General features: G+C 34.0%; 2 protein-coding genes across 2 annotated transcripts in view; one reads left to right on the forward strand and one right to left on the reverse strand.

Moving 5' to 3' along the window:
- LOC121422509 (dual specificity mitogen-activated protein kinase kinase 4-like) overlaps nt 1–10860 on the forward strand; it is a 28092-nt gene extending 17232 nt beyond the window's left edge. The window contains exons 5-12 of the mRNA XM_041617630.1: nt 719–838; nt 2145–2264; nt 2667–2718; nt 3086–3213; nt 6366–6443; nt 7394–7542; nt 8689–8734; nt 10077–10860. Of these exons, the coding sequence (XP_041473564.1) occupies nt 719–838; nt 2145–2264; nt 2667–2718; nt 3086–3213; nt 6366–6443; nt 7394–7542; nt 8689–8734; nt 10077–10169 (786 nt within the window). The 3' untranslated portion in view covers nt 10170–10860. The remainder of the gene's footprint in view (nt 1–718; nt 839–2144; nt 2265–2666; nt 2719–3085; nt 3214–6365; nt 6444–7393; nt 7543–8688; nt 8735–10076) is intronic.
- A 6681-nt stretch (nt 10861–17541) lies between these two features.
- On the reverse strand, nt 17542–21670 carry LOC121422459. Its single transcript, XM_041617525.1, has 2 exons — nt 21035–21670; nt 17542–19139 (listed from the first exon to the last, which is right to left on the reverse strand). Exons 1-2 carry the CDS (start codon nt 21210–21212, stop codon nt 18916–18918), a joined length of 402 nt encoding a protein of 133 aa, XP_041473459.1. The 5' UTR covers nt 21213–21670; the 3' UTR covers nt 17542–18915.
- Nucleotides 21671–23731: the final 2061 nt, after the last annotated feature.

Below are 23731 nucleotides of genomic sequence, written 5' to 3' on the forward strand. Positions count from 1 at the left end.
CAGTATAAAGGGGAAGTAATCCCCGAAGATGAGTTAGTTTTTATAAAAACAGAAACATTAATTGAGGAAAGTATTGGTGGAGGTTTGGTCAAAGTTTTTAAATGTAAGTTTTCTTTTAAAAAAATTGATTGTGATTGTATTTGTGGGGTAGATACATTATCAGATACATCAAGTAATTTGTATTCATTATGATCCATTAAAAAAAGTAATTTATTTGGCAGGATATATTTTGGGAAGCTGCTTGCATTTGATGTCATAAATGAAAAACTTTCAATTGAATAGTTCTCTTATACATGTACTTTCATCACTTTTCATCACACCAATATTTTTCTGCTTGCATTCAAATTAACTTTATCTACATGTAGTCAGGGTGATATTTCTTCTTTAAGTTAGAGCTGCCTTTTTATGCTACTGAAACCATGGCATTACTTGACACATGGATGATGTAAAATTTTCAGTATTCAAAGAAATTATTGGATTTGTAAAATCCTGAAGGCTCGAATGGTTCTTTGAGTCCTATTCTCACAATCTTGTCTATCAAATATGTCAGATTATACATTCATGACATGCCTTGTTCCCTTTATGTCTGTTCATGCCTATTCTTACAAACTATGTTTCCGTTCTCATATGTCAGAGGATACGTTCATGACATGCCTTGTTCCCTTTATGTCTGTTCATGCCTATTCTTACAAACTATGTTTCCGTTCTCATATGTCAGAGGATACGTTCAACAGTAGATGAGAAGGACCAGAAACAGCTCCTCATGGATCTTGATGTTGTAAAGAGAAGTGCTAATTGTGTCTACATCATTAAATTCTTTGGTGCTCTCTTCAAGGAGGTATGCAACCTTTCCCTAAAGATTGGGGTCTTTTAAAGGGATGGTCCGGGCTGAAAATATTTAGATCTTAATACATAGAGTGTAATTCACTGAGCAAAATGCCATCAAAATCAGATAACAAATAAAAAAGTTATTGAAGTTTAAAGTTTAGCAATATTTCATGAAAACAGTCATGAATATTCATTAGATAGGCTGATGATGTCACATCCCCACTTTCCATTTTCTTGTGTTATTACATAAAATCATAATCTTTTCATTATTTCATACTTGTGTGAATAATATGTCTCCTTATAATGAAATGAGTTGCAGCAATAAATATTTAATGCATTAAAATCAGTTGTCAATCCAATTTTTCTAGTTCTTGGAGGAAAAAAAATGAATAATCCTAATTTCATATAATAAAATACATGTTCAAACAAACAAGTGGGGATGTGACATCATCAGCCCACCTTATGAATATTCATGACAACTGTTTTCACAAAATATTGCTAAACCTTAAAATTCAATAACTTTTTTATTTGTTATCCGATTTTGATGAAATTTTTGGTATTTTCCTCAGTGAATTCTACTCTTATTTATTAAGCTGTAAATACTTTTAGCCCGGACCATCCCTTTAATTAAAACAAAAATATTACATTATATACGTGTAGCTGCATAGACTTATGTTTGTAAGCATTTTTGACCGATTATCACTGGTCCCATGATATTTCCTCCTGCGACAATTGCTCCTGATGAAATCCACATGTTAAACCAAACATAAACTTGAACTTCTACTTAATCATAATCCTCGCATGATTCTGAACCAAAACCCTAATACCTCAACTCTAATCCTCACATTATATCTTCAAATTTACAAAGGAGCAATAGTTTCAGGAGCTAATGTCATGTTTCCTATAGTTCATCAAGTGTAATTCTGAAATAACACTGTGTTCAATATATGACCGCTTAACTACCAGGTACATATAACAACCATATTCACCAGGGAAGCTCCTCTGTAATGAGTGGCTAAAAAATAACTACAAAATTGTCTCTGAAAAGGAACTCATCCTACTTGTCAAAATATGAATCTTTGAAATTCAATCACAACTTTTAGACACATTCACAGAGCATTTTTCATAAATAACCATTATTATAGACTGCTGATTTTTTTTTTAGGTCTATCATAGAAATCTTAGCTCAGTAAAATCATTTCTTTTGTGATTCTCTCAGATCTTCTTCCATTTTCAAGTAGTCATGGAAATAAAAATATTGATGATGATGATGGTGATGATGATGATGATGACTGTTTTATATTTGTCTTTTTCAGGGAGATTGCTGGATTTGCATGGAGCTTATGGATTCTTCTCTTGATAAATTCTACAAGTTTGTGCATGAAGTCCAAAACACATTTATACCAGAAAACATCATGGGAAAGGTTGCGTATGCGGTAAGTGTGTGCGGGTAATTTAGTTATTACTGATGTGTACTAATCAGATATGTAGGATCAGACAGGTTATACAAAATTTCATCCAATTTTTATTTTAAATGACTTTTATCAGTGTGCAGCGTATATGTAAATATTTTTTGTATAGATTAAAAGTATTAGAATTAATTAGTCTTGTACTTGTTATACCATGTTTGCGTGGACCAGAGGTACATACATATCTTTTTAAAATAGGAACCCCTTTCTTTAAAGAATTTTCAATGATGGTTGCTTTGTTGTTAATGTTTTAAACTAACATGATAATAACACTCAGCAGCCATTCAAAATCAAGGTTTCCATGGAATGTTTAATATCAATATCATAGTAAAATCTTTATGGACCCTTTGGATTATTTTCTTCTCGCAGACTGTGAAAGCTCTAAATTACCTCAAGGAAACCCTTAAAATCATTCACAGAGGTAAGTAACATTTTAGAAATATTTCTTTAACTGATAAACTACTGGGAAAGTATTCTTTCCTTTGAAGAGAATATGTAATATCTTTACTGCCAAAGTCAGGGTGTTAGTACTTTGAGACTTCTCATAATGGAGGTGTGACATGATAAGTACAATGATTGTCATTATAAGACAAAACAAATTCAAGACAGAAGAAATGCATTCAAGAGTTTCTTTCAGTGATGATTGGTAAATACAAATGGTAATATCCATCCATCACTTTTTGAGTAATTATTTGCATTGCAATGCTCATTACGCTTGTCAACAATGATATTAATTTCCATTTCATGTCTAATTACCGATAGGCTTCTTTTGGTTTTGTTTGATACAGATGTGAAACCATCAAATATCCTCTTAGACAGAGGAGGCAACATTAAATTGTGTGACTTCGGAATCAGCGGTCAGCTGGTCGACTCAATAGCAAGAACGATGGATGCTGGCTGTAAACCATACATGGCTGTGAGTATATGGTGCTGATTCGATTGGATGGAGGCATGATAGTCTTGCCAGTGTGGTGGTTGAATTGTATCAATGGGGACTTTACCCACAGTGACGCGGAATGAATCTTACAACGCGATGAATTCCTCTGAAAATGCAAGTCAAAACACAATGAAGACTTTGTCATGCGTCAGTGAATTGGAAATGTGTTTCAGAGCTGACGAAAAATTGCAAATATGTCGTCTGTCGAGAGTCACGGATGAAACTGCTGTTTCGATTCACCAATCCTCGACAAAGACATTGTGATTTGACTTGCATTTTCAAAGTAATAGGCGCGTTGTAGGATTCATTCCGCGTTGATGTGGGAAAAGTCTCTGTTGTAAATTTTAGGGTCATACATATTGATTGGCATGAGTTAATGTACGTATGATTCAAGGTTAAATTTAGCGTAAGATATTTCCCATGGGAGAATCCTTTCTAGCATTAAAGCAGTAATCAGGCTCAAAAGAAGAGGAGGATATTCTCACTAATGACTTTAGCATACCAGTGTCTTGTAAAGCTGTTTGTAAGTTACAAGTGATTGGTGACCCTTTCATAGGAACTACATGTAAATCAACACCTAATAAAAAAAGGGTGTACAATATATCATTAACCGTACGAAAGGATCACCAGTTATTCGTAAAGTCTCTTGTATTTTCGAACAGCTTGATGAAACCCTCACTAGACATTATAGTCTGTCTGTTTGTATTTTACTTGTGAATCAGAAACTCACCTTGGGTACATCTGAACCAGCGGGAGGGGGGGCACTCGGCCACAAAAGGGGTACGTATGTGCTGGAAGCAAGAAAAAAAACGGGGGCTTTGGAACGGGTTCATTGTAAAAAGGAGGGTCTTTGGAACGGGCTTCAGAACTACAAAATGTGAAAACTGTGGTCCTTGAACGGTTCGCCTGCGTGTGAGTGCATATGCATTCCTAAGGAACGGGTGCGCTCATGCAGAAGCTATGGTCGGACAGCGCTCTGTGGGACGCTTTTCACCAAAAATGCAGTTCATTGTAGCGGATCAATGCGGCTGGAATAGCGTAATAAAAAATTTGCAAAGCTTTGGAACAGTTGTCTTCCATCTTTTTTTCTGGATAAGAAAAAAATGCTTTGCTTTGGAACCGATTTCTTTTTCATTTTCTTAATAAGATTAAAATGCTATGATTTGGAACGGAAATTGAGTGTAAAACTTTGGGGTCCTCTCCGCGGCACATACCAATCATGCATTATATACTGAGTGCCACCCCGGGTCTGAACCGCATCTTAACCTGAAGTAGGTTGGGGTTTATACTTTGTATGATAAGTTCAAATAGGAAAAAGACTTTGCTGTGATGTTTTACTTATTCCCAAGCAGGGTTGGCGGATTTAAATCATGTTGATTTAAATCGTGATTTAAATCGCGATTTAAATCACCATGATTTTTTTAAAAAAATCATTGATTTAAATCACTTCCATTGAAACATGTACAAATCATGGACAAAGTATTTGTTCAATGCAGTTTTAATTCTTCAAGTCAACTGAAAAACTTTGAATTAACTTTATATCAATAAAAGATCAACAAAGTCTTCATATCTACTTAAAACAAATTAAAATCAAATTAATAAAATCAGGTAATTCCTTAAAAACTACAGATGTATGTTGTCAATAGGTACTCATTTTTTGTAAATTATGTCGAGTTTTTCTTCTGAAATTTTACATTCTTTGTCAGTTATTATTAGTCAATTTCTTTCTTAACATAAAGTTTTCACATAATCCAACTTTTCAGAGAGCAGTTTGTAAAAAAAAATATATAATATATAAAAGTCAATGAGAAAAGGTTTGTTGGCAGTTTTCCAGTTTTGATCCTTCGCCTACACATAACTACTTCTGTCATGTAAAATATAAAAAAATGTCTGCATGTAATCAACATATTTAACATGCCTCTTATTTCGTATTGTTACATTTATCATACATTTGATGTTTTAAATAACATAATTATAAAAATCACATTAACATAATGTAGTACAGTCATAAGCTTTCTCTTATAAACCTTTTAAGTCACTGCAGCCCATTTTATGTTCAGTGCTACAAATAATGGAAGTTTTGTATATCTGCATGTAATAATGGAAAGAGCTCTATAACAACAATTTGCAAAACTCAGAATAAACATTTAACACTGCATTTTAATGTTAAGATGCAGGTACTTCAGTTACAATCATTGGCAGTTGTAAGCTGTGTCTCATTTAAAATAAAATACTTCTTTTTGTAATACATATGTTGTAATTTAAGCAGTTTTGCAGTTTTTATCCTTTAAGTTAAAAGTAAGTAGATTCTTTTTCATACTTCATGGATCAAACAGATTTTTTTTGTAGAGAATATGGGAATGAAAATTGTAGATTAATGTAAAAAAATCACAGTAACATAATGTAGTATAGTCACCCTTTGACTAAGCTATCTCCTATATTGTTCTCCAAAACTGAGAGTTTTGCATCTATATCTGTAGCAAGAGAAGAGCTTTTTATCAAAAAGATCCTAAACATATACAGTTGTAGTCTCTCTTTGACTATTGTAAAGCTGTGACTAATTGAAAAAAATAATTGATTTGAATTATTTCTCTTACAATATACATGAATACTAGTAATTGGCAAAGGGTTTGTTGGCAGTTTTGATAAGGGATTTTTTCTCTTGGATTTTTTAAATATTTGAATGAAAAATCCCAGAGGGGAATTTTCTCTACTCACTGGGAATTCCGTATGGAATATTCCTTCATAGGCCTACGTATGATAGAATTAAGTTCAGATACATGATTCCTCAAATTATTATTAATTGCCCATTTTTACTGGATTTTAATTACAAAATGTGTGGTTAACAATATTAGGGGTGAAATGTATAACATCAATATTGATGTCATTGTAAGAGTAAGGGGGGGGGGGGGGATAATTACCCTTTTTTTTCGAAGGAACTTTTAAAAAATCAAAAAAATCAAAAAAATCTGATTTAAATCAAAAAAATCTGATTTAAATCAAATAAATCCGATTTTTTTGATTTTTTTAAAAAAATCAAAAAAATCGCCAACCCTGTTCCCAAGAGAATGTAAACGGAGCTGTCAAGTGATTTTCTATTTGTATCTTAAATTCCTCATTTCATTATACAGCCTGAGAGGATAGATCCCTTCCAATCAAGACCGGGTTATGATATCAGATCAGATGTATGGAGTCTAGGAATCACAATGGTATGTAAAAAGATAGATTTACAAACAATTTTACTACTGCGTTCTGGGGAGGGGGTGTTTCACGTAGAGATTATCATGACTTAAAACCATACATGTATGTATATTCCAAGTTGTTTCCAGTATGTAACATGACCATGTTGGTGAGATCTTGCACAGGAGATATAACTGCTGAATATTTATTCAGCAGTCGCATTGAAGCTTAAGTATACTTGTATTCATGCTTACCTCTTCATAGAAAAAAATCACACCAGCCCCCTTCCCCTCCTGAAATGACAAGACCATGGATATCAATATTTTATGTGATTTTTTTTTGTTTGTGGTTTTAAACGCTATTGGAGTCCCAAATAAGTTTGCATCAGTGGAAAGATGTAATACAATAAAACTAGAGCAATGCATTTTCAATGATTAAAAACTCAGAAATGCTTGATTTGGGACCCTAAAAATGGTGTAAATGCTACATGCATGTATGTGAAACTGAAAGGGACCTATTGTGAAGCCTATTGATAGCCCCATAACAAATTAGTTGTTTGCAATGATTTTACAGTCTAAAATAATGGAAGAAAATCAGTGGGCCTTAAAAATTACTGAACTTCACAAGTTTGAAAATAATAAGAGTGCTACTAATATGGGGAGACCCGAGTCACAAAGGTTAGCGATTAATCGTACATTCAATTTTCACGATTGATTGTACATTGAAGTCAATGCAATCAATCATTGAAAAAATGCTCTACAATATCCAAGCTTTGTGTTACAGGCCCTAGACAAAATGATAGAAGAGCAAGGAATGCAATTCTATTGTTTATCAAATTTTCAGGTTGACAATAATTATCTTTATTTTATATCAATGGATAACTTAAATGCATAAAAGACTTTCCCTTTATAATTTACAACGGTGTGTAGACAGCCATTTGCTTTTGAATTAAATCGTATTCGTGTTTACTCCTATTCAGTATGAGGTATCAACAGGGGAATTCCCCTATCCTAAATGGAACAGTGTTTTTGAGCAGCTCTCTCAGGTTGTCAAAGGTGACCCACCAAGGTTGAAAAACAGTGACAAGCACTGCTACTCGGAAGACTTTATTTCCTTTGTCAATAAATGGTGAGCAATTTCATTTGGTACTTTCTTCAATGTGTAGCACTTGGTACAAAATTTCTTATAGAGGAATGGAGAATGTTTGTCATATTAAAAGAATAAGCAACCTTCAAGTTCCATGTACTTTCACAATGCAATTAAGTTTAGATGTGGAATGCATTTGAAGAAGAAAAGTAATTCATCATCAGTAACAATCACAGCATCAATATCAGAAACATAATACAGCAATAATAACAGAAATATACCACAATGTAGAAAACAAAATCAAATTATTAAACTGCTTCATAACACTAAGAAATTTCTGCTTGGTGCTCAGATTGGATCTTTAATCTATAAAAATGACTGGGCTATTTTGGAGGCCCCCCCCCAAAAAAAAGATAAAAAAATGCATTTTAATTGTTTGCACTACATGTATTTTGTATTCATTTCTTTTTCATTTTGGATGTATTTCATTTATTATGATCTACAAGATTTATTTTTACTTACAGGTAACACTTGAAATATTATTGAAAATATAACAAACAAGGGCAAAAGATATTTATGTTTATTTGTACATGTGGACATTCATTTTAGTATCAAACGACAGCACAAATTGTAAAAAAGTCAAAACCACATTGCCTTTGTTGTATGATAACACTTTTGATTCAGCAAATACACTGCAATCTAATTTTCCCTTCTTCCTGACTTGTCCTAAACTACCAGTATACCAGTATACCATGCCCACAAAAGTGGTAGGGTATTGCACTCTGGTATTGTACGGGTAATATTTAGGGGGTTCCCCCAGTTCAACTCTGTATTAGATGTAGTTTGTAGAAGTGTAGAAGGGAGTTTTAGCTGTGTTAAAAAAGTGCAGGGGGTGCAGTAATAGTGTTCTTGTTCTTCTTTATGGCTTATTGTATAATATTGTAGAATGATGTAAATTTGCAGTGTCATTTCAGTTTGGTCTCATTGCAATAATAATCATGTATGGCATGATATTTTGCTTATATAAGATGAAAAATGAATATGACTTTTATTATATTTATACAAGAATTTCTTCTTCTGTAACATATTTTCAGCCCTAGAAAATATCTTTTTGTGCATGAAAGGACCCATTTTAATAATAATAAATGATGAGAATATAATTTGTGTCCATTGTATATTTTTTTACAGTCTCACAAAGGATGAGAAGTACAGGCCAAAGTACAAGAATTTATTAGTGAGTATTTGAAAGTCATTCTTTGGTTATCAAAGACTTTGATAGATTGAATTTATAGTTTTGGCCAAAATAAAAACATAAGTATAGACAAAAAAAGAATCAGCATGCCAATGTTAGAGTGTAATATTGATATTGGCAAGCTATGCTACCATAGATTATAACATTTATGTGGAAACTTGAGGGTCTTGAATCATTGTGGATTGTAAAAAAAACATAGCGATTCATTTTAATTCATATGATTGATTGCACATTGTTACCATTGCAATCAATCTTTAATAAAAGGTTTTCCTACAATAACTTGCTAAGTTCTCTTTTATGTGGCCCAAGGCTATTTTCAAACTATAAGTAAGTAAACGCACAACTGATGACCCTCCCTTCATGCTAAATGAGAAACTCTAATATGTTGTTTTGAAATCAGGAGGGTGTATTATCTGTAACCCTAAGAAAACTTTGAAAGAACCTTGAAGTTTCTTTCCATTCAGATGTTAGTTTAAAACGAAAATTTTTATTTCAAAGATCAGATATATACTGAATTGGATGTAAATAAAAATAAAAAGGTTACCAGTCATGCTTGCGTTTGTATACTGTATAAGCTGTTATTTTTGTGGGTGTTTTTTTTCATGGATTGCCGATCGGCCTCAAATTCAACAATGTGCAAAAAATGTTGACACATTTAGTAATTGGTGCCTATGTCCCAACAGCAAATCTTTGCTATTGCAAACATCCTGTGTGGTGAAAATGTGGAGATAAGCACCCATACAGTATATGTACCAAAAACTAAGGTTGAAAAGGTATGGTTTAGTAATTCAAAAAGTTAGCTAGAATCTCACTTTTCACTTCTCAAACAAAATCAGAGCCTAGATTATTTCCTGACACATGTTTATCATTATATTTAGATGTAGGGTCTCAGAGCCGCAGATATTTTTTGACGTCTTGCGAGGTTGTTTCAAAGAGACAAAATATTAAAACTGATATTTAACATGTGTGCCTATTAAAAACCATCGAATTTTTTCCATATTGGATGAAATGAATATTTTGCTCCACCCACAAGATTATCATTGGTTAGTAAATGATTGTGCGCATGAAGCTATTATGTCGCAATGAAATTGCATTGCGTATTAGTTGCCATGAGGTGTTGCAAAGGAGCGTCAATTTATTCACTCATATCTTAGACCCATAACTGTTTATATACCATAATGTTCCCTAAATCCTATTTGTTAAATGGAGTATTTGACTTTATCATGTACACAAAGCCCTCATTTATAATCTTACCTCTTCAGTTAAAGACATGTAGGGTCAGTGTTTCATGCCCATATTTCCCTGTTTTACACTTTTTTTATAGGAGTACAAATTCATCAAAGAATATGAGCACGCCAACATCGACATCGCAACCTATGTCTCAGAGATCCTCCTTGCGATGAGTGGACAGAGTTGAGCCATGCTGTTGATTTAATAGACTTTCACTGTATATCAGGAGAAAACTCAAAACAGCCAAACATCATGCTCTTTGATAGTGCTATTCTTCATGTGTTTCACCACAGGACTCTCTATGCGTGGGACTGTTTTGAAAGGAGTCTTCTGATCTTGGGAGCGTTCACATAGCATTTAAATGGGACTTGTAATGGGACTGCTTCACAGTTCAGTGCTGATGAGAACAAAGGGCTCTGTGAGAACATTGCTATTGTTCTTTTTGTGCTTTTTTTATTGTGTTTGGGATATTACATCCAAAGTTTCATTTATTTCCCTCCCTAAAAATCAAAACATTTTTGGTGGTTTGCTGTATAAAGTGAACATAGCCTCGTGTTGCCAGTGACAAGGGTTACAGTATTAAGCCTTTTGGTCCTGTTCTTTAACTCCCACTATCATCCAGATTAAATGTAATTTTGCCAAAAGGAGTTTGTATAAGCAAGAACTTGATCTGTAAACTGCCAATAAAATGGGTGCCCAGTTGGATGCAAAGCCAATGTTATATGCTGAATAATTTGAGCTTGGTTGCTCTTGCTGGAATGCTCCCCCAGGGAGTAGAGAAAGTGTGGACAATGCATTTGGTTAAGCCAGGATCTGATGACCAGGAAATGATGTATCTGTTACCAAATAGCATAAATCATCCCGATACATTGAAAACCATATGCATGCAAAATGTAGAAGATGATTATTAGGGAAATTCCATAAAGTATGTACATGTACATGTACATTCAACCCCACATGCAGGACCTTCATGAAATCATTTGTACTTCATATAAAATGGTTCAATGCTCTCAAGTTTTCTTGGCCTAAGTAGTTCAAAAAGTGTAATAATGATGGAAAAAATGGGGGTCAGACATGCAAAATGGTTGATTGATTTAAAATGGAATGGCTAATTATGATTTCAAAATGACCTTGAGTAGAGCATTTGATAAATAACTGTCTTGTAAGTGAATTCCACAGACATAATCGATCTTCACTAGAGGAAACCTGTCTGAAAACTACATGATGAAAGACAGTCACAAAGCTGGTATCCTCTTGCGTATTGTCTGCCGATTGTATCTTATGAAGTTCTCAACCAGGCACTGGGGGTGTTTTTATAAAGCTATTTGCAAGTTAAAGATGTCTTTATGCGTAAATGTCTGTGTGTACAAATAAAGAAATATGTACCAAAGGATTCTGGAAGGTAATTGCTAAGAAATTAGCAACACAAGCTTGGCATTTCAGTCAAATGTCAGATTTTTTTCCAGTCAATAATAAAACACTTTCCCACATGTGCTTTTCTGTGTTGGCAATCTTCACTTTGATCATTTTCAGCTTAGATTTCATGATTATACGGAGTTCAGTCTAGGTAAGAGTACAGATCTAGATCCATGGTGATAAAGTGACAATTTACTTTGGTTTAATAGACTTTCTCATAAAATCAGTGTTCATTGCAGCAACATTAATTTATCTTTAAGTCTGAAGCTGCTTTTGATGTCAGAAATTATTTATCAAATCTAATTAGGGATATAGTAAATGTTAAAACAGGAAAGCCATTACCGGTTTGATTTAGGGTCTGAGCAGTTGTCTATTTTTCAAATTGCTTGCCCAAGTTTGATATTCCTTTATAAAATAAAGTCATTTTGCAAGATTCCTGTCATCTTGCTATCAACTGACTTCTTTTGAATAAGACTTGACAGTAATTGATATTTATTTGCCAGAACTTGTGCTTCTAAATTTTAGCTGCATATTGATTGTTTTCTGTGCATATGTACGTGTGTGTATGTATGTGTGTGAGTCTTTCTCTCTCACTGTTTGTTTGTATGACTGTCTGTATGTTCCATACACCATTGTATGGGCACAATGAACAAAAAAAAAACTTGTAATTGAGTACGCCTCCTTCAAGTATGTCATGAAAAAGCTCAACAGAAATTTCTGCAGTGTTTAAACATTGAAAGACATCTTACTTTTTTTTGCATTATATGCATCAACTCTCAAATGATGATTTGTTCAAATTGTGCAGTAAAAGTTTGCTTTTGACAATTTCATCCATCCACAATGTTGTTTGTGCCAAAAATACTCTGCATCTTCAACTTTTATTCTGATGCCTCGTGTCCTGCTAATTTGTAATAATGATAATAATATACAGTTCTTGTATAGCGCATATCACAATTATGAATAATGTCTCTATGCACTTCCAAAGGACTTGGATATTATTACCCCAGCTGTAGCTTGGCAGCTGTAATTACTAAGATTACAGCGCACACGCATTTCAAGGAATAAATTCCTGCCAGGTACCCATTCACCTCACCTGGGTCGAGTGCAGCACAATGTGGATAAATTTCTTGCCGAAGGAAATAACCCCATGGCTGGGATTCAAACCTACGACCCTCTGTTTCAAAGTCTGGAGACTAATCCACTGGGCCACAACGCTCTACATAAATGTTGCTCAAGATTTGTCATAATATAGTAGTGTGAGGCTTTAGTAAAACTCGAGGAAAGATCTTAAAAGGTTTTTGTGCAAAGGAAACATGAAGTCAAGGTATGCAAAATGAATCACTGTAATATTTGATTGTGCACATGTTTTGTTGCTTTGTGAATTTTAGCAAACTTTATTTAAAATGAATAATTTTTTGGCAATCATTGTGAATTAATTGCAATTATGATAAGCGGCATACAGTGTATGCCAAGTTTGTAAATGTTCTAAAGGGAGTTTTGCTGCTATCAAGTGTGAAATATATGTATATCTGCCAGGTTTTTCTATTTCAAGCGAGATGAAAGGATTAGGTAGTGTAAGTTTCAGTATTTGTAGTCATCACAATAATGATATAAACTTGAATTGCCACCACCATCATCATCATCACCGATATAATAATCATCATCATCATCATTCCCACAAGAACCAAACTTTGCATCACCATACATGTAGATTCAGGATATATACTGTTTTATGCTGTATAGAAAGGTTTCTTTCTGAAACCATGTTTGATGCTGTAAAATCAGAAAAACTGTAGCATGTGTGATGCGTTGGTACTTTTCATACTTAGTCTCAATTTGCAAAAGATGCTATCGTATAATTTCACAAGACATGTCTCTGAATTCTTATGGTTTTCTGTAGCAACATGTGAAATCTGCTCTCTTTTTCATGTTGACATGAGACATGTCATATTGCCAAAGTGATTTGGGTTTTTTAAGGAAAGTGACAATTAACCAAAGCCAATACCGCGAGTGCTCTTTGCAAACACTCAGGAAAATTATGTCATAATGTGCACTCCTGACTAGTTTCAGCTGTTTCTATTCAAATGAAGTCTAGATAGTAGGTATTAGATGATGGTTTATTTTCAGTCAGTCTAATGCCAATTTATCCAATTACCAACCTGTCTTCTGTCATGTAGTCTACCACCAATTCGTCCTCTATCCACATGGTCTAATTGCCATTTCGTCCACTCTCCATTCCGTCTAATAACCAGTTGGTCCAATAGCCATTTAGTCCATATACCATTTGGTCTAATTGGACTAAATGCTAATTTGGCGAAATGAAAATGAAACCAAAGTGAGTATAAGACTACTGTAAATGGTTATGATATGAAGTGGTCGTAGGTGAACTGGTGATTAGAGTGATTATTGGACCAAATAGTTGTTAGACGAAATGTTGATGAACTGAATGGCATTAAACTAAATGAATGAAGACGATGTGATGGGTGAACAAGTTGGCAGTAGACAAATTGGCAATTTACCTGTAGATGATATGAGGCCCATTGCAGAAAGAGTTTCTATCAAACACAATTCTAAAAATCAAACTAATCAGAAGTGCCCATTCAGTAGATGCATTTGATTTTTTGAAAGTTGCATATCAATCCTTTTTAAAAAATCAAACCCTTGATGTCAAAACTATGTATATGCAATAGTTTTGAAGCTTTGTAACATCTAAATAAGAATATAAACAGTACTATCCACAAAGTATTGCCAGCTTAGGAGTAAGTGGCTTACTGATGATCTACTTTTGAAAAGTTTTCCCTACTTCAGATAGGATTGTATAGTTAGTCATGCATTGGATATTAGCTTCCTAAGTATTTTTCTCCTTTAGAATAACCCATATAGCTAATATTAAGGATACCAAAATCTGTCATTGAGTATTGTCACCTGCAACAATAGAAACCCATTTATTGCAATATCAGTATTGATAAAATAGCAAAATTTATAAATATTCTGCGGAAATTTATTGAGATAGTGTGAAATTTCATTACTAATGCATTTATAATGTATTACAAAGTCACTGGCTACCAATGAACTGGTATTTCTTGTTGCTGAAAATGAATTTTCAGATTGTAAAAATACTAATAATATGTTTGGTAGCATGGTATTACTTAAATGTAAGTTGCCAGTGGACTTTCTTTGTTTAAAGTGAACAGTGTTAGCTTGAAATCGTACATAGAAAATATAAGACTGGTTCAGTGGAGATAGAAAAATGTGAGAATTTGATATTTTTAGAAGAGAATCATGAATTTCACAGGTAATTAAGGAATAGGAGTGCAAAAATAGAATTTACATGTGTGAGTGTTTAATAGTGTTTGTGGACTCCGATGCCAAACTAATACAAAGAGACATGGAGAAGTGAGGCCACTAGCTTTTTAAATGTATATTTGTGCTTGAAAATGCATGGAATCATGCAATTTGAATGGATATTTATTGCTTAGAATTGTGTTTTCCCATGCTTTGGAAATGACATAAGTTTTTTTTTGTTCATCAAAAGCATAAATTATGAAATGTAAAAATATCATGCCTTCCCCCGTATTTGTTCAATCACAAATGTACTATACTGTCTTTACGTGCTGGGGAAAGACGGTGAATTTGTAAAATTGATATCTTGACCCCCCCCCCCGCACATACACACTCACACCATACCCAACATGGTACTTTGAAAATTGGGTTGTTTTCAGTTTTCTTATGGTGATGATGAATGGAGCACATTTGTGTTTTGGAAGGCTGGGCATGTGTTACATTATTGAAGTGGATAGTTTGATCAAATATCTCCTAAGCCACAGATTTATTCATTTTTTGGATATGTTTTGAAAGTTACCTTTTTAATTTGCACTTGAATGTGCATTGATTTCACTCTTGCTTGTTTCATTATCCATGAAATATTGGCTCTTGTTCTGATACTTCTCTTATTTTTTAATACAAAATATGATTTATTATGATCAATTTTCTGTTTGGATATCTTAAAACATAGAGTATTTTACAATCAAGAATTACGATTTATCAACTGGACATAGGAATAAATCAAGAACGGTTGATATCTGATCCTGGAAGCTATGTCAGATTTACTGGATTAATGCTACATTGTAATCGACTATGATGAATCAGAATTTAAATCATCTTAAATCTGAGTTGTGTTTTTACCCCAGATTAATTGTTTCAAACTTATCTGGATTTAAGAGACTGAAGTAGAAGTGTTACATTAAAATGATGTCCCTTTTTTTCTTCATCGTTCATCGGTTAATCCTAAATTTGCTTGCCTTGACCAGACAGGATGTGTTGTGTCTCTCATACGTTTATTATTGCAACATATTTTGAACGGCACAAAAAAGCAACTTCATAATGAACGTCTTGTAGAGTTTGTCACTTGGGTATCTTCCCGAAAGTCAGCGAAGCATCTTTCACAGAGGTATCCTGCAAGCGCTTTTTATCACGTATCCTCGCATTCATAATAAACAAAATGGGACTTTGTGAGAGCTGCTACAAAGGTCTTCTATGATTCCCACTGTAAAGATTATAACATCTTTTTACAGTGACTCTTCTGCATTCATCCTCATTTTGTCTATCATGACTGTGAGGATTAGTGATTAAGAGACCTTGCATGATTCCTCTGTGAAAGACGCTGCATTGACTCATGGTAAGGCACCTTACAATGGGTAGACACACAATCAGAAGGGATGAAGGTATTTTTATAAAATAATGTTTTTAAGAGATATAACTCGCATTGATCAGTATTCTCGTGGGTCTGCTTTTCTGTAAAAAGGAGTCTGTATATTGTTTGACCATAGACTAGTCTATCAAATGGAAAATATTCGGTTTACACATTTTAGTTTAAATGCATATCTATTGCGCTTTACATTCATGAAAAGATTTGCATCTATCACTACTTCAAGAGCACTTGATGCTATATTGTCACACCTTTCTTTATTCAAGCTTGATGTTGGCATCAAACTTGTTGGCATTTAAGCCCGTCTAGAGGTTCGGTAAAGGTCCAATAATGTGAATTATTTTGGAATATCTTCTGATTTAATTTTACAAAAGTGCTTAACTGTTACACCTGTATTCTTCCATTTATGTTAAATGAATGTATGACTTTGTTTTAGAGTGTTTAGTATCCTCTCTTGGTAATGGTCTTGTTTTATTTTCATATCAGAAAGTGTAAAAGATCTTACCCTGAGTCTCTTAATATAATATTTTTTCCTTTGAGAAGTGGCTTTATGTTGAAAAGCAAAAATATGCTGTTAGTTTTATTTTGTTCTGGAACTCGACCCCTTCAAAAAGTAATTCATGTGAAATCGCATAATGCATCAATTAAATAATGACAGCCACTTTGGGGAGGAGTAACCAAAACTCAAATATTAAAAGAATAACCTATTTTGTTATTTGCGAAGGATATTTTTCTCTTTAAATAACTAGCCTGTTTCACAAAGAGTTGCAACTATGGTAACTTTGATTGTGATTGGCTGCTGAACTTTGTTACCATGGTAGTTGCTAAAATGGCAACGTTATCACATTTGTCCTTTGTGAAACAGGCCCCTGGTCTATGGTCAGACCTAAATGGAAAGCAGACCCAATGTTTATAAATATACATGTATGCTAGAAATCATGTAATTTGTCTCCTAAATGTCTCCTATGAACTTGAAATAAACTTAGTAGAGAAGAATAGATATTTGATACAAGATTATTATCAAAGATGTTGGTTGTTTTTGTGTTTTAAACAAAATATAGAGAAGAATGTATTTATATATTATCTATATGACTGTTGGATTATTGTATGTCTCGTTATAGCCATATTATTTTGGTTCAAAATGGAAAATGTGATATCTGTTGTAAATGTTTATGAACTACTAAAAAGCCGTGTGTGTAATGATTTGTTCTGTTATACTATCACTGAACATTAAAAATGACAAATAAACAATGAAAATGTTTGGTTTACTTTGTACTGTTTAATGAATCATTTTGGTGGGTATATCCAGTGAGAGGAGACAGACAGGGACAAAAAGGGAGAGAGAGGGAGAAGAGAGCAGGAAGTAAATAAAGATGAAAAGAAGAGTACATGTAGTTGGGTAGAGTGAAGGAAAAAGAAAACAATACAATGAGCTTTGAAATCAATTTCTTATCATTTTTAATTATATTCCGCATTTCAAATATTATTTTCACTTAAGGGACAAAGGAAAGAAGCACCCCCCCCCAAAAAAAAAAGAAGTTTAAATAAAGATATAAAAATACATAAGGAAGAAGCGAGGCTTAAAACGGTGAACGGAAATGGGAGAATTATTCAAATATCACATATTTTCTTATGCAATCATAAAATACACTGAATGATTCTTTAACCAGGTCGTGTAGATTTCATTTTTTTCTAATTCGAGAGAATATTGCACGGCAACATTAACTCCCAGTCTTCCTATTAAGTGGGGGAAGTGGGAATGCTGAAGCAACCCCTCCCCTAATGGGGTGCTGCTTATGCCTATGTTATACACCATAGGTAGCACCCCTGGAAATCAGGTCGGTATGCTAAAAAGTATAACTTTGACAAAAATCACCTTCAGTTTGGATTGATTACCATTTTTTTTTTCTTATCACATTCTTTTTTGACCAAATTCATCTTCATTTTTTTTTTCAGAGGCCATCTTTTTTTCTTGTCATAATATATTTTTCAATACCAGCACACTCTCTTCCCATGTCCCTGTTAATATTTTCTGGTAGGAAGGATCTGTACTAACTGACCTTGTCCATCATTTTCAGGGGGATAACTGGTTAGTCTGATAATCCAATAAACATGATAAATACTCATGAATTGAATGTATTGAAACGTCGTTGGCATATATTGACACTTTTATAGTAAAAAGGCATACTATCAGAATCTATTTTTTTTTCCAAAATGACCTTTACTCTACCACTTGGAAGGCCATGGTAGAGGGTGGCGATCTTTTTTTTCAGCTAGGGCAAGGTGAAATAGGCGACTTCACTTATTCATCGAATAAAATAGGGGCTATTACACGACGCATAACTTCTTTTTTCTTTTTTTTCTTCCATCTTTTTTTTATTTTCCGCCCCTTTTCTGTCTTTTCATTTTTTTCAATAAATTCCAAGGGGTCACCTCTTGCCCCATGGCGCTATCACTGTTACAAGTGCTTTTCATCTTTTTGCCCTTTTTAATAGTTTTTATACCGAATATTTCTTCACTCACTTTCAGATGCACACATTTTTCATACGGTATGCAAAGCGTGAATATACGCCAATTATTACCAACTTCTCGTTCTGCTTCGATTGACAGGTAGATTTTAGATAAAACGGCCGGTCGATATATTTAAACAAAAGTATTAAAACCCGGTATTAAAATCCTGGTTCGTAAAACCATTCTATATACGACTCGCACAAAAACTCTCACTTAGGATCAATCCAAAGTGAAGTTAATAAACGCATTAAAATTTGAATTTGATTACTAAATTTGAAACTAGTAAGAGAGAAGATCTTTAAGCGTTGTGGGTGAAGCTCTCTACGTCGATAACAAAATTGGATCCATTTTTCTTCCACACTGCTGCTAACTTTCCTTCCTTTATCACCTGACCACCGGCTTTGGTCAGTCTGACATAGCTCCATTCGAAGAGCCGTTCGCTGTCCATGTCATCTCCAACTTCCTGCACGCTGATTCCCAGTTCTGTCCCGCCAAGTTTCCGGAACCAGCGAAAAACAGCCTCTGGTGTAATGTACAAAACACAAAAGACAAGTTAAATATAAATGTAATAAAAAAAACGTTTAAAAATGTACATGAATGTCAAATATGTAATGGACAAGTACAAAACACAAAAGACAAGTTAAAATGTATTACTCTCCAGAGTCGTTGGATTATATAGGCTATATATTGCTTGTGTTTCCATTGAGAATGTTTATAATACCTTAGTCAATATTGATCAGCACCCCAATTTGAAGATTTATATTTTAAAAAATAAAAAGAAAGTACATTTCTTGTTCATATAATGATATATATGAACATACACATTATTAGTTTTTCTCCCCACCCCCTCTTCAAAACGAAATTAATGATGGATCCGCCCTGGCGTATCTTAAAGGGTTTCACGCCTTGTATTTTTTCCACTGAGCAGTAGAAGCCCTCTCTTGGTATTAATAATTAAATGCTTTATCCGGAAAGTCGTCATTTGATAACAACACAAACTTATATTTTTTGTAGACATGAAAAACATATCTCTTGGCATCAAGAAGTCGGTTAATTGGTTTGAAGGATTAAAAGAAAATGGATCAAATTTTCAAAACGACATTCTATGCATGCTCCGACGTACCATATATGTTACCTTGAACCGTCCAGGGCGGGATGCATCATAAATAGGTACACATAATATTTACAATAATTGTAACTTTTCGCAAAAGAAGTTTTCCATATACATACAGTTACGATTAATTGTACAAAATTATTGATTATATCTTTTGTGCTACGGGGCTGAAGCGTGAAATCCCCAAAGATACAAAATGCTCATCTCTCACATGAGTATCTGTTGCATATATTGTATTTAGGCGATTCGACGTGTGTGCGACCTTTCACATTTTCTATATGATGTTCTATAGCAGCCAGGATTTTCAAATGGCAAGTGCATTTATAGAATCGGTTAGCAGACCATGCTTTTTATCCCTTAACCTTCTGCGATTTCTAAATTTAGAAGTAAATCGATAGGATGGCTTAGATTCTTTCAAATTGGCAAACGTTTAACCTCCTTTGGATGGAATTCTACTTCTTGACAGGGATGTTTTCTTACTTATTCTTTCTTTTAAGATTATTGCGAATTATAGTTTTTATGAGGTATGAGAGGTGTAAACAAAAACGACATTGCTTGATGTGCCCATGGTCTACATTATACAATTCATCCCTATATGCTATAAGGGTGGAGCCTAATGAAGGCATGAAAGGGGATAATAGTAACATCAATACTACTACTACTTCTTCTTCTACTACTCTACTACGAAACGAAGAAGAAGACGGAGGAGAAGAAGAAGAAGAAGAAGAAGGAGGAGAAGAAGAAGAAGAAGAAGAAGAAGGAAGAAGAAGAAAGAAGATGAAAGAAGATGAAGATGAAGAAGAAGAAAAAGAAGACTTTTTTTTTTAATTTTCAAAGTAAAACTTTATTTACATTACATATAATAAATAATACAAATAAAAATATACAGACATTGATGCTCTTAATATGTCAAGTGTTTGTGAGCTAAACAATAAACAAAACAATCAATAAGTAATACATAAAGCGGAAGACATTAAACAATTCATGAACAAGCAATAAATTTAACAATTTAACAAGAAAAAGAAGAAGAAGAAGAAGAAGAAGAAAAGAAAGAAAGAAAGAAATAAGGAGAATTATTATAATTCATGAAGAGGAAGGCATATAAGGAAATTAAGGGGTATGCGAGAGGGGATGAGAAAGAGAGAGAGGGTGGGGGTGGGTGGAGAGAGAGAAAGAGAAAAAGAAAAGGAGAAATAGAGACCAGAGTCACAGTGAGAAGGGATGATGCAAGGGCAAAACTAAAGAAGGAAATGCATTGAGATTTAGAGGATGCTAAGAAGCACCTAGCTAGCTATCCACTGACCTGGTGATTTCTCCTCCATGGGGCTACACCCCGGGTACATCATGTGAGCATTGGGTGAGTAGAGTTTGCTTCCGATTCCCGCCAAATCCTCGAAGTTGAAGAGGGTCATTTGCAGACGTCGCCTTTCGAGCACGAACCCGCGAACCGCAGTCCTAGTCGACGACGGAGTGGCAGCCATGTTGAAACATCAATGTCAAGCCGAAAGCAGTTAGTGTTGTCTCCAAGGCGAAATTAGGACACGAGATTAGGTCGTAACCATATCAATTTGCAGATACAGGAAATTCGAATGGTATAGGATACTAAGAAAAGTCCAAAATCATGTTGACACTAAACTTGCCATTATAGGAGCGCATTAACTAGTTAGAAACCGATCACATTTAACTGATCATGGATTAAAGTAGATTATGGATATACCTGATGATTATTCTTCAGATTATAAAGTTAATGAATGATTTCCTAGGGAGCATCCCACTTCACTTAGGAATGGTTGAAAACGGGTCTGGAGATGTTGAACCAACCGAGAGGAGAGAACCACGATGAGCAAACAGCCCTTCGAGGGATGCAAGAAAAAAAGAGATGCATATCAAACCACTTTAGACGTGCACATGTCATTAGACATCTAGTGTGTAGTATGCTGGAATCAAACAGGTGACATAGTCCTTTACTGTATGCTCATGTATACAGTCAGCTAGGGGGGCGTTCACACTTGATTTGTAAATCAAACTAAAGAGTAAGGCAGACGACGGGGATGATTGCATGAAAACCGTAAAAATCGTTTTCATTTTATATTTTATTTTTAACCGCTATTGTTTAGAAACAAAGTATTGAAGAAAATTGGAGCATGATAATTTATGAATTGTTAGACATGTTAGAGTTCGAATTAAAAAAAAGGGAAAATAACCAGAAATTACTGGAAACAGAGAACGTGAAATAAAGTAAGTTAAAAGCGGGAGAAAGTAAACTTAAAAAATAAATAAAAGGATAAAAACAGGCCGACATGGCCGAGGAGGGGGAAGTAAAGATAGGAATTCATAGAATATTAGGACGACGAAGAAGCAGAAATAAGGAAAGGAAAGAAGGAGAGAAAGAAGATTGATATAGAAAAAGAAGAAGGAGAAGATAAGAAGAGGAATAAACTTAAAAAGAAGGACAAAATGAATAAGAAAAAGAATGTGGCAACTTGGGAAAATGAAGGGAGGGTGTAAAGTATTTCGAATCATTCTGGCAAAGGGAGGTTACATGGGGTATCATAAATCATTCGAAATCATGATAATGATTAAGCATTCATAATGGGGGCAAAGTGTGTTTGAGTAGTACATGATGTATATTTCCTATTGAAGCGATATAGTTATGATGTTAGTGAAATCTATAAAACGCAAAAAACTATTTTGACGTTGGAGCGACATGTTATATATCAAGTGAACATCCCCTTTCTCATACATGAAAAAGAGAATTAGATAATAGAGCGCATTCCAGAATTATTACAAAAGGATGGGTCAATATTTAACGTATTCTCGTGTAACTATATATCACGCATTATATATGATTATCATCGGTAATCACAACGACATCATGTTCGGGTATAATGACTCAGCCTGCAATGTGTGCATAATTCATATCGATATTATAAAGTGGCTCGATAAAAGGTGAGCTGATAATTCTGTCTGGAAAAAGGAAAATGAATGGAAATGACAAAAAAGTCAAAGTTGTCATAGGTCTCCGACCTTTATTTTGCACTCAACCCATTGAAAAAAGGAAAATATTATGATAATACATTATCAAATCTTGTTCACTACTTTCGTCCCCCAGTCATTATTCATCATTTTGTACGATGTATAGGCCTATCCTTTTTTCTTACAATAAAAACGAAATACAATAAACGAACTGGTAAAAACGCTGTGCAAATTACATAATATCTCAAATATGATTTTTTTTGTTACTAGTTACAAAGAATGATTGAATGTTTTATCATTGAAATCCATTCCCCCCAAATCGTAATTGATATATTTCTCCTTTTTTATGGCTTGCACTAGAATTCAACAGCTGTTATTTCCGCATTGGTACACCGTGTATTTAATTTTTTTTCTATCGATAAAAAGAGTTTGCATTAGTTATGACTCATCACCCCATCTCTCTCTCTCTCTCTCCCTTTCTCTCTCTCTTTCTCTCTCTGAAACAAAATCCATAACTCTGTGTTTGCTGGAGGTGTTATCATTGTCATCAATGTGACGTAGGCTGGCGAAGCTCTTTTCATGTTGGGGGTAATGAGGGGTGAGAGCTAGCACAACCTATATAGAGCTCCGATGAATTTGAAGAAAATGTTTGTAATTGGCTTGTGTAGAGGTCAATAATTATGTCTAGAGAAAATTATTACAACTTGACATAGGACTCATGGATTAATAAATAAAAAAAATCATTTGCCGGTAGGTCGTGAAAGTATATTTTTGCGGTTTTTAAACAGAGTAAAGAAGAATATGAATCTTGCTTATAAATAAATTGCATATGAAATGTCAGATATATATTCAGATGTTGTTTTCAATCTCAAAGCAAGCAAAAAGAGAATAAAATTTATGAACAATCTATAGGTTTAACAGCACCAAATCTTGGTAAAATAAGATCGGAATGTCACTCTCAAATTGAATAATTCAGTTAGTAGATTTTGGAATTGATGAGGACAACTCTTCCATTTACTGTGTA

This window comes from Lytechinus variegatus, chromosome 10 (assembly GCF_018143015.1).
Source record: "Lytechinus variegatus isolate NC3 chromosome 10, Lvar_3.0, whole genome shotgun sequence".
NCBI lineage: Eukaryota > Metazoa > Echinodermata > Echinoidea > Temnopleuroida > Toxopneustidae > Lytechinus > Lytechinus variegatus.